Source organism: Bubalus bubalis, chromosome 14 (genome assembly GCF_019923935.1).
Source record: "Bubalus bubalis isolate 160015118507 breed Murrah chromosome 14, NDDB_SH_1, whole genome shotgun sequence".
NCBI lineage: Eukaryota > Metazoa > Chordata > Mammalia > Artiodactyla > Bovidae > Bubalus > Bubalus bubalis.
The window spans coordinates 35,682,290-35,694,695 of NC_059170.1; the positions used below are offsets into that span (position 1 = coordinate 35,682,290).

The window sequence follows — 12,406 nt, forward strand, 5'->3', positions numbered from 1 at the left end:
GTCCCTTGCTGTTCCATCCAGCTTCATAAGAGATCAAAACTTAGAAATACCAAGACAACCAGTTCTTCCAAACTCAACCTACAGAAACCATGTGAAATAATAAAATGATTGTTATTTTGAGTCACTATGGTGATTAGTTATGCAGCAATAGTGACTAAAACAGAGACCACCTGGAACAATCATCTTTCTGATCACTTTGATTCACTTAAGTTCAGACACATGAATAACAAGTTAGCATTTCTACCTACTATATTATAGGGCATGGAAATACCTTGGTCAAATAATATTTACAGAAAATATCTGATTTAAATTAGGATTTAAATTCTGGCCTTGCCAGGGAATTCTCTGGTGATCCAGCGGTTAAGACTCTCTACTTTCACTCCAAGGTCTTGGGTTCAATCCCTGTTCAGGAAATTAAGATTCTACAAGCTGCATGGCATGGCCCCAAAAATAAAATTAAAAAACAAAACAAAACAAACATCTGACCTCTCTGACCTAAAGGCAGTCCTGAATCTTAAGCCCAAATAGTAGATGCTACACATTTATCAACACTATTGATTATTCAGAACCAACAGCTGAACACATTCTGTTCTTCCTATAAGAGAAGGAAGCCTAGGAATTTCAATTTGAGTAAAAATGTAATTAATGCTAAACTTATTAAAGTCTAAGGATGGTAACGGCAACTCTGGAAAAGAAGAATAGGTATGGCAAGTTTCTCTACCTTATTAAAAGTTTTAATAAGGTCAATGTAAATAGGATGATGTAGATCTGGTATAGGAACAGTAATATAAAACAGATTCATGTGTCTACAGGAGTATAGTGTATGACAGATGACATATTACACATCAGTAGAAACAGAAGGATTAATGTAGAAATGGTGACAATTGGGTTTTCACCTAAAAGAATGAAATTAGATCCTCAGCTTAATGCCATTCACAAAGTTAAATTTCAGATGGATGAAAGATCTAAATAGAAAATACAAGACTCAGAAGTACTAGAAGAAGAAAAACATGCCCTGAAAAGATACATGCACTTCAAGGTTCAATGCAGCACTGTTTATAATAGCTAAAACATGGAAGCAACCTAAATGCCCATTGACAGAAGAATGGATAAAAATGTGGTACATACATACAATGGAGTAGTACTCAGCCATTAAAAAGAATGAAATAAGGCCATTTGTAGCAACATAAACAGACCTAAAGAGTGTCATACTGAGTGAAGTAAGTCAGACAGAAAAGGAGAAATATCATATGATACTCCTTATACATGGAATCTAAAAAGAAATGATACAAATGAATTTACCTACAAAATAGAAAAGAGACTCACAGACTTAGAAAACAAACTTATGGTTGCCAGGTGGAAGGGACAGTTAGGGACTTTGGGAAGGTCATGTACACACTGCTGTATTTAAAATGGATAACCAAGAAAGACCTATTGTATAGCACATGGAACTCTGCTCAATGTTATGTGGCAGCCTGGATGGGAGGAGGGTTTGGGGGAGAATGGAGACACGTGTGTGTGTATGTGTGTGTGTGTGTGTGTGTGTGTGTGTGTGTGTGTATGGATGAGTCCCTTTGCTGTTCACCTGAAACTATCACAACATTGTGAATTGGCTATATGCCAATGCAAAATGTTTTTGGTGTTAAAAAAAGAATAAAATTAAATTTTAAAAGTATTGGAAGAAAATATAAGAGCAATGCTTATAATGCTTGAGTGAGGGGTCCTTCTTTAGCCATGCATAAAATGTAACAGAGTCATAAGGAAAAAGACTGATCAATCTAACCATGTCAAAATGTAAAACTCTAAAACAAAAAATGTACCACAAAGTTAAACTAAAGACTGGGAGAAAATATCTATAATGTAAGAAATCAAAGGGCATCTTCCCAACCCAGGGATCAAACCCAGGTCTCCTACATTGCAGATGATTCTTTACCAGCTGAGCCATAAGGAAGCCCAAGAATACTGGAATGGGTAACCTATCCTTTCTCCAGTGGATCTTCCTGACCCAGGAATCAAACTGGGGTCTCTTGCATTGCAGGCGGATTCTTTACCAACTGAGCTATGAGGGAACCCTGTTCAATATCAAAAATTCATAAAAACTTTTATCAATAGTATAAACAGAAAAATGAACAGAAATTAAAACAAAATTCAATAAAGTAACTGAATGGCCAATAAAGATGTGAAAAGATGCTCAAACATAAGAGAAATCATAGACATTCATATTAAAAATGAAATACCATTTTATACCCATCAGTCTGGCAAAAATTAAAAAACCCAACAATACTAAGTGTTAATGAAAATATGGGGAAATTATAACAGCCTAATACTACCAGAAGGGGTGTAAATTGGGACCAACATTCTGGAAAGTACTTTGGCTACAGCCTAAAAAGTTAAAATTAAGCATATCATATAACTGAGGAATTCCTCTGCTAAAGAAACATATATAAGAACGTTCTCGGCAGCATCATTTGTAATTGTGAAAAACTCAAAACAGCACCACGTCTGCCAGGAAAATGCATAAACAGTGACTATTCATTTACTCCACTCAGTAAATGAAAAGAATTAGATATGTATCAAGACAGGTATGAGGAGTGGGAGGGATATATGTATACAAATAGCTGATGCATGATGTTGTACAGCAGAAACACAACCCTATAGAGCAATTGTACTCCAAAAATAATAATAAAAAAAACAGGTAGAACTCCAAAATAACCAAGTGAAAAAAAGGTAGCAATTTGCTACCTTCAGAATATCACTTATGTAAACAAAACAAATCCGATACATATATATAATCAAATATGAACACGTAGATTTGAAGAATACATGCTGATTTCAGAATAGTGGCTCCAGGGGTAGAACAAGTTTAATGGAACTGCAGAGGGAAACAAAGAGACTTTATAATACTTAACATTTTTTGTTAAAAAAATTAGCTAAATATTTGCCAACTCATAATGGTGCTATACAGATATTAGTTACATTATTCTATATATTTTTCTGTAGTTTTAAAAATCTATAGTTTAACAAAAAAAGGAACACATCACTTTCAAACAGCAAAATAAAGGGAAGAAAACAATATGTGTACCTATTAAGTCAAAATATAAAAAAATGAACAGAAAGAATACATGTTAACTTCAAGATAGTGGCTGTCTCTGGGAATGGGACAAGCAAGGGGTAAAAAAGAGACTAAAGTTACACCAGTAATGCTTTATGTATCTTTCAAGATATATCTGGTGCTGGCAAAATGTAAATTCTAAGTGATGGGTAGAGATGTTTCATTTCTTTATTTTCTGTACCCTGAAGTATTTTACAATTTAAAAACCAAAAATAATAAAAATAAGCTCTGTATTTAGAAACAATGGGAAATGGTTTCCATAAACTGATTTGTCTTCTTTATCAAGACAAAGAAGGAAGTAGTTGGGACTCCCCTGGTGGTCAATGGTTAAGAATCCGCCTTGCAATGCACAGGATGTGGGTTCGATTCCTAGTCAGGGAACTAAGATCCCACATGCTGCAGGGCAACTAAGAAGCCCATGCTCCACATCTACTGAGCCTGCCGTGATCTGGAGCCTGCACGCCATGCAATTCATGACACAATAAAGATCTCACATGCCACAACTGCTGCAGCTAACTGATACAGCCAAATAAATGAATAAATAATATTTTTAAAAACAATGAAGTAGTTAAAGAACATGATATCACCTTTGTGGGAAGATTATATTTTCCATCTGGAAGAGATAAACTCTGAATTTCTCCACATGCAGCACAAAGAAAAGCCATCTTGGTACAAAGAGGCTTTGTATTACTGACTCGAACCACTGTTCCTCTCAGAGCAATGTATTTTCCATAGTAATTTGCTCGGACATTCTTCAACCGTGTCAGCGGCTCATAATTATACACCCTAAAAACAAAAATAGGAACGTATTTACTATGAACTCACAGTGAGCACAAAGTTGAGGTTGTCTGTATTTTCACAAGTTCCTTTTAGAAGCTATTATGGAATTCCCAAACCATATCACCCCATATATCAGGAATTTTACAAGTATTAAGTCATCCTTAAAAATAAAAGATGTTAAATCTTCCCTTTTACTCTTGTCCCACTGGCTGTTCTCTATGGGAAAAGGAAAAAATAATGCCAAAGGGAAAGTCTCAGATTCAGCAATTTTTGAGTTTCTAACTTCTTTTTCAAGCAGTATTAGGAAATGTCTTTTTTAAATTCTGGGGGAAAACAAAACAAAAATACCTGATGATCACCTTATTCATCTCTTCCAATGTGAATTTAAAATCTTGTAATACAATACAGATAAATTCAAGAAAAAAGTCCATTTGTTCTGTGTTTAATAGAAATCTAATAACTTGAACAAAATTTAATTACACCACTTAGTGTATTACAGGGATTATTAAATGTAATCAGCAGAGTCTAGATAGGCATATATCCAAAGTTAACACAAAAATTTGCAGGCTCATATATCAACTGATTTGGGCAGAAAAGGTTTATTTCTATCATGATCTCTTTAAATTCAGCATGTTCACTTGGGTGTGATAACCACTGAGTTAGCAATAAAGTCATACCCTTTTTACTGATTTCTTTGACTTTATAAAATGAGGTTCTCATTCTTAAATAGGCTTCAGGGCCTGATTGTGATAATACTTTAATACCAGCAAATTCTTCACCTTGCGTGAATGTGTGGCACATTAACCACTGTTTCCCCATTTCGAGACAATCCTTCTTGGGCTTGTAGCTCAGCTGCATGCCTTTCGAGGTCCTTAGTTAATACCTAGACAAGACAGACATTTACTTAAGAGTTACTTAACAAAATATCCTCTTGAAGCAGAACTCTTTTCCATAGAATATGAAGTTTAGAATATAAACAGTTCAGAGAGATTAACAGAACTCTAACTGCCCTTTAAAATTATGATATTTAATTAAGATCAATTATTTTATAGTGGATTATGTTTTACCTGGGGTTTTGCTGTCCCTGGACTGACAGAAGGTCTGCTACTTTCTGTCTCAACTAAACCTAGTATTAAGTCCTTACAGAAGCCCCCAAAGCTATACATTCTAGATGTATTCTGGTGAAAAAATATTTTCTACTTCTTCAAATTCAATGTTAAGATAAAGAAATAAAGATGACTTCTGAAATAACCAATATTACTTTCTTGGCATTTGACATTACGTAAAATAAATATTTACCATCTACTTGTGTACAAAGCAGCATGCTGCCATGAAAAAAATGATCATCTCTGAAAAAAATGGCTCATCTCTGAAAAAAATGAGATGTGAATACGCAGCTGTAATTGTTACCATAAAGATATACAGACCAAAAAACCATATGAGTTTTGAAAAGGAGTCATGAAAAGGTTTCACAGAGTCATAACTGAGTTAGACCCAAGACATTTGGATACGTGAGGCAAGAGGCATTCTATGCCAAATGGACAGCATGTGTAAGAGGTGCAGGACTCAGAGAATCCAAGAGGGACGTCAGTTTAGCTGGATGGTAGTAAACGGAGAGTGGGAAGAGAAGTTGAACTACGTTATGGAAGGCTTTCAATGCCACATAAAGGGTTTGGGCATCATTTGGCAAGAAACAGTCACCATGGTTTCCAAGGACAAACCATGTTTTACCACGTATGGCAACCGTTAAGGAAAGATGAAAGAGACTGTAAAGATGGAAAAGAGGTGGATTTAAGAGACACTTTAGAAAAAAAAGTGAAAGGATGTGGTAATTTAGATATGAACTAATGAACAAAAGGAGTCTGAAAACAGTCAAGGTTCCCAGTCTTAGGTCACGAGCAGTGTATACATCTTGTGATGAACCTTTGTAATGAACCCTCGTTCGGAAACCCTGACCTCCTCCGCTCTACGTCCAGTCCTCAGTAACACTTTAAGACCCATTATAAAGCCCCCCACACCTATGAAGTCTTCCTCTAACCAGACTGCAATCTTTCAGTTCTAGCAAAGGTCTGTTGATAAAAATTAAGTCTATGAGAAGGTACTGTTACTGTGAAATCTTCCTTTTAAAGTTTGACAAAAGTCACAAAATAAACATTTACCTGATGTATTGCCAGACCCATGCAAGCCAGGGTTTTCTCAGGTGTATCCCTTAATTCATTTGCTATATTTGGTATCAGTTTAGTTATTTCATCATCATTTATCAGTTCTTTAAAATCCACCAAAATACTTCCCTTTCTTTCTATTTCATCCTATAAAATATTAGATATGAAAATAAGGATTGGTTTTTCAGAGTGAATTATCATAAGCATTCAATCACACACTATGAGAAAGCATATAATGTTAATATGGTGATAATAAGTATTCTATGTTTTGTGTCGAGCACAGTTCTAGTATTTAAAATATATGAGTCTGAGTGAACTCCGGGAGTTGGTGATGGACAGGGAGGCCTGGCGTGCTGCGATTCATGGGGTCGCAAAGAGTCGGACACGACTGAGCGACTGAACTGAACCGAACTGACTTATGCCACTTAACAACACTTTGAAGTAGGTATTAATACTATTATACTCTAATAATAGATGAGAAAACTAAGGCACAAAGAAAGTAAGTAATTCACCAACGTCCACACTGCTGTTAAGTGGGAAGCTGGTTGCTGGGCCAAGGCAGTCCACTGTCTATAGTCACAATTACTAGCACCTCAAATACACTGTTCAATAAGACGACACATAAAGGTGGACTAGTGGCTTTGTTGTACAAGAACCTTACCTTATCATATAACTCAATACGCTCTGTGAAAAAACTTTCAAATGCTTCAATCTTCTCAATAAAAGGAATGCTGTCACTGTAAACTAATCCAACAAATACGACATCAGACTAATAATAATCACAAATGTATAAGCATATTTTTCATGAGACAGAAGAAATACTATTTATATACATGGTAGATGGCTTATAATCACTGTGCATTCTGATTACATTTAGATTAGAACTGGTATAAAATGTAAACTTAAGATTCTAAAACAAGTTCAGGTCTGCATAATCTGAAATGCAGACAGGAAGTAGCTCTAAAACCACCAATATCTGAAAATCTTTACAATGAAATGTGACACCTAGTAAGACCTACTAGTTCAAATAGCTTACATGATAGAGCCAAAGTTTAGCACACAGACTAAACTCTTATCTCTTTGCAAAGAAAATCCTACTAGTCCAAATAGCCACTTGTCAGATCCCTTCCTGAGATCAGGGTAGGTAGGTTACAACTTGACTCCAGTCCCAAAACTGTAAAGTTATCTTCCACTTGGTAAAGTTCTGTAACATTTTTGAGTTGGTCTCCCACAATCAGTACAGTGAAGGAGACTGGAGTTTCAAAGTACAACTGGCCAAAGGCGCCTTGTTCTGCGCTAACTGCTAGGGAAATATTGCAGGTATTGGCGGCTAGTGCATCCTAAAGCAACACAAGACACATCAACTATGAAACGTAACATTTCTCATATGACAGAAAAAAAGAATACAACTCTTAATAGGGAAAGCATTTGTAAATCACTTTCTTCATTCACAAAATGAATACTGAGTACATGGTATGAAGCAAGCAGTGCAGTCTAGAGGGAGATGTAACAAGCCCACAATACTATAAGACCATAGAAAAGACAATTCTCCAAATCCATACACACAGATATATGAAGTTAACTGATAAAGGAGATTCCTTAACTATGTTTCTACATAAACTTTGTTGGTTGTTGTCTCTTGGTTCTAAGCCTATCCTTCTATTTTCTGCTCTGTGATTCTATTATCAAGATCTGCACAATATATTTCCCAGATTTCTGTAAAGTTCTGCCAATTAAAGGCAACTTTAGGTATTGGCAGATGGAAGGATAGGAAGAAAGGAATTTATTGTTTACAATTCTTTTCAGCATTTCTCCAGATGTAGAGGATAGCTACAGTTCTAGCCCCCAACTCCAAGCACCAACCATTCTCCTGCCAGAATTACCAGCAGCAACCAGCTTAATTCACCTCAGAGTCTGAGCACAGCTCTGAAAGATATTTTGCAGAGGTCCAAATACAGGTTTGTAGGGTGTCCCTCTAAGGCTGAAACCGCAGCTATGCTGTCGCTCCTCCTTTGAATTCTTAGGTTCTGGAACCTCAGTGTGCACGCATGCTCAGTTGCGTCCAACTTTTTGCAACCCCGTGGACTGTAGCCCATAAGGCTCCTCTGTCCATGGGATTATCCTGTGAAGAATACTGGAGTGGGTTGCCATTTCCTTCTCCAGGGGATCTTCACCACCCAGGGATCAAACCCACATCTCATCCATCAGCAGGTGGATTCTTTACTGCTAAGACAACCAGGAAGTCCAACTTCAGCACTATTTATCTTTTGTTTCCTCAGTCAAAAGGTTAGTTGCTGTTTTCCAGAGCTAATGCTATCTAGGAGTTTACCTTAATGTTCCCTTTTTGTTCTTTTAATCCTCTGTCTATATACCCAATTCCCTGTATTAAATCCTCTTTTTGAAATAACTAGTGTGGGTTTGTTTTTCTGATACAAAAATGAAAAATAACGCTCCTGAAACATAATTTGTTTGGGTGAATCAAGATTAAAGAAAAGGAGATGGAGATATATATATAAAAATACATATACACACATATATATATGTAAGCAGAATAAATTATAGTAATTTGAGATGTAGCATCTAAAGAAAGTTAAGAAAATAAGACTTATAGTACTTTAGCACTTTAAACTCTACCTTCAGAGAAATAAAGCTTCCAGCCTTTATATGGTATGAACTGATCCAATGTTGACTGTAGTAGCAAAGACTGTGGGATTTGTTCTGAAAAAGCAAAAAAACCCACAAAAACAGAATACTGGGTTAATAGAAACATTTTTTTCTAATTTGCTTCCCCTTTTAATGAGACACTGACATGTTATTAACAAATATCTAAATTACAGGTTTCACTAATTTTGGATATTAACATCCAAATGTTACCTTTAAGGGTAACATCAAATAAAAGACAGACAAATTTCAATTAAACTGCTTTTCACAACAGGCATGAACAGATTCCTTCATGGAAGAAAAAAAAAAATTTGAACTACTGTTGGCCTCTCCTACCAGGATGTTTTCCTGTGGCTTTATTCAGGTCAGGTCTGTGCTCTTTTTCTCTCCATTTGCCTGAGAAGCCCCTACCACCTCTTCCACTTTTCCAGCTTTGAACTCTTCCTTGTCCAAATCCTCTGCCTCTGTACTTTCCATTCATGTCTTTTAAAAGATAGAGAATAGGAAAATCCTCATCAAAACTGTAGGGGAAACTGTACTCCTAAAAATGTATTAACACAGTAAATAAGCAAAAATTAATATATATTCTAGTTTGAGACCAGCAAACAGGCTTGAGATGTTGCACAGAATGGTACAAACTCCAAACACTCTGCAGTTACTCTTCTAATCCTCATCTCTTTTTAAGGCATACCACAGATGTTTAAGCAAGTATACTGAATGATTAAACCTTTTCTTATTTTTACCATGGGATAAAAATAAGAAAAAGATACCACACTTGTTTTCAAGGAATTCCCACAACAGAAGTGAAAATAAGAGGTAATTAAGATAACTTTGTAGTGTTGTGAGACTTATTACAGGGCAGCACTGGCTGAACATTATCTTGACCTGTGACTTCAGGAATACATCATTATAGCACCTTACAGTCAGTCCAGCAGTGTTCTATCCACTTTTATAAGAGACACATGGATATTCTTTTTTTAATTAATTTTCATTTTGGTCATTTGTTGTTGTTCACTCAGTCGTGTCCGACTCTTTGCGACCCCATGAACTGTAGCACACCAGGCTTCCCCATCCTTCACCATATGCCGGAGCTTGCTCAAATTCATGTTCATTGAGTTGGTGATGCTATCCAACCACCTCAATCTTTCTCAGCATCAGGATCTTTTTCAGTGATTCAGTTCTTCACATCAGGTAGCCAAAATATTAGAGCTTCAGCTTTAGCATCAGTCCCTCCAATGAATATTCAGGACTGGTTTACTTTAGGATTAACTGATTTGATCTCCCTGCTGTTCAAGGGACTCTCAAGAGTCTTCTCCATCACCACAGTTCAAAAGCATCAACTCTTCGACCGCTAAGCCTTCTTTATGGTCCAACTCTCACATCCATCCACTGGGAAAAATCATAGCTTTGACTATAAGGACCTTTTTCAGCAAAGTAATGTCTCTGCTTTATAATATGCTGTCTAGGTTTGTCACAGCTTTGCCATGCCACAAATCAAAAACTACAATGAGCTGTCACTTAACACCTGTCAGAATGGCTATTGTCAAAAACACAACAAATTTATGTTGGGGAGGATGTGGAGAAAAGGGAACCTTACTACACTGTTGGTAGGAATGTAAATTGGTGTAGCAACTATGGAAAATAGTGTGGAGCTTCCTCAAGAAATTAAAAATAGAACCACCATATGATTCAGCAATTTCACTCCAGAGTACAGGAAGAAAACAAAAACACTAATTTAAAAAGGTATATACACCCCAACATTTACAGACACATTATTTACAACAGCTAAGATATGGAAGCAACCTAAATTGAATGGATGAAGATGTGGTATGTACACACATACACACACACAATGAAACATTACTCAACTATGAAAAACAAACTCTGCCATGTGCAACAAAATAGATACAGCTGGACAGTTTTATGCTTAATGAAGTAAGTCAGAGAAAGGTACTGTATATTTTCACTTATAAGTGGAATCTAAAAAATAAAACAAAGACTTCCCTGGTGATCCAGTGGTTAGGAATTTGCATCCACATGCCTTTGGGGCAACTAAGTCCCTGTGCCACAAATTACTGAGCTCCAGCTGGGCAAATACTGAGGCGCAGGAGCCCTGGAGCCTGTGCTACGTAACAAGAGAAGCCACTTAATTGAGAAGCCAGGGCACCACAAGGAAGACCCAACACAGCCATAAATAAAAAAATTTTTTTAAATGTTTAAAAACTAGTAGAGAGGGTTGTGGGTGGAATCGGTAAAGGGGATTAAGAGGTACAAACTACTAGGTATAAAGTAACTGAAAAAGATGCAATGCACACAACAGGGAATAGAGCCAATATTTCATAATAACTTTATGATTGGGATTTTCTTTTCTTTACGGTTTTTTTTTTTTTTTTTTGGCTGCACTGCATGCAGGATCGTAGTTTCCTGACCAAGGATGGAACCTGTGCCCCCTGCGGTGGAAGCACTTAGCCCAAGGTATTCCCTTAAGTATAACTTTAAGTGAAGTATAATCTATAAAAATTTAAACATTATATTGTACACGTGAATCTAACATTATAAATCAACTACACTTCAATTTAAAAAAGTTCCTATCCTAAGGATAAAAATAAGAATTTATCATAACATAGACTGTAGGGCCGGAGAAGGTAATGGCACCCCACTCCAGTACTCTTGCCTGGAAAATCCCATGGGCGGAGGAGCCTGGTGGGCTGCAGTCCATGGGGTCTCAAAGAGTCCGACACGACTGAGCGACTTCATTTTCACTTTTCACTTTCATGCATTGGAGAAGGAAATGGTAACCCACTCCAGTGTTCTTGCCTGGAGAATCCCAGGGACGGGGGAGCCTGGTGACCTGCCGTCTATGGGGTCGCACAGAGTCGGATACGACTGAAGCAACTTAGCAGCTGCAGCAGACTGTAGGGCAATTCATTCCAAGGCAGCCTATCCGCATCTTTATTTAAAGCATTTAATTAATAAATAAGTTAATAAGTTCATGATGTTAAGGAACTAATAGGGCTTTGATAATATATAAACCACGTCATATATTAAGAAACTTTAGACCAGAGGAAATAAGCGAACTGATTAAGATCAAAGTTGTCTGGTGACAGTACTGGGCTGAAACTTCATCTCTGCCATTCTTAAGCTGAAGCGCTGCTTCCAAACGCTACCTGCCGCGTCTTTTACAAATGAGGTAATATGGTGAGAATAACTAGTAAAAATTCCAACACAAATCCAAGAGGTAGGTCTGGAGAAGGAGTAAAACCCACTGTCGGGCTGCTATGCTTGGTTATATACGCCACTTCACTTACGTCTCCTCAAGACTAAGCTCTTACTTGCAAAAGACAGAGGTCCCAAAACACTCAATTCACTGCTCGGCTGACTCTCGCTTCCTCTAGTGGGAAGGCAAGGCGAGGTGAGAAGAGACTCCGCGGTGCGAGCTCCTCAGGTGACTCTACCCAAGCCTCGCAGACTTTTCACCCTTAGCTCTCCTGACGTTCCGGCGCAGGACCAAGGCTTGTCTGTTGGAGCGGCTCGAGGACCTCAACTTCTCCACCTAGGCCGCATAGGTTAGCCAAAAAACATCTAGAGTAGGCAGCCACAACAGCGATGCAAACCAAACTTTCCCTAGTTCTTTCTTGGCGCTTCTGTGACGCAACTTCCACCCGAAGCCGCGCAGAGATGTGAGGGGCGG

General features: G+C 37.3%; 1 protein-coding gene across 6 annotated transcripts in view; it reads right to left on the bottom strand.

Moving 5' to 3' along the window:
• Positions 1 to 12,354, bottom strand: part of MCM8 (minichromosome maintenance 8 homologous recombination repair factor) — a 58,120-nt gene extending 45,766 nt beyond the window's left edge. For 2 of the 6 annotated variants that reach the window (XM_044927911.1, XM_044927910.1), the window contains exons 1-7: positions 12,048 to 12,353; positions 9,052 to 9,198; positions 8,689 to 8,772; positions 6,716 to 6,798; positions 6,052 to 6,201; positions 4,672 to 4,775; positions 3,700 to 3,898 (exon numbers count right to left, since the gene is read on the bottom strand). In XM_044927911.1, coding sequence (XP_044783846.1) covers positions 3,700 to 3,898; positions 4,672 to 4,775; positions 6,052 to 6,201; positions 6,716 to 6,798; positions 8,689 to 8,772; positions 9,052 to 9,196 — 765 coding nt within the window. In that variant the 5' untranslated portion in view covers positions 9,197 to 9,198; positions 12,048 to 12,353. Of the gene's footprint in view, positions 1 to 3,699; positions 3,899 to 4,671; positions 4,776 to 6,051; positions 6,202 to 6,715; positions 6,799 to 8,688; positions 8,773 to 9,051; positions 9,257 to 12,023 lie in introns of all 6 variants that reach the window. The other 4 variants (XM_044927908.1, XM_006047739.3, XM_025264034.2 and 1 more) reach the window with 4 other exon arrangements.
• Positions 12,355 to 12,406: the final 52 nt, after the last annotated feature.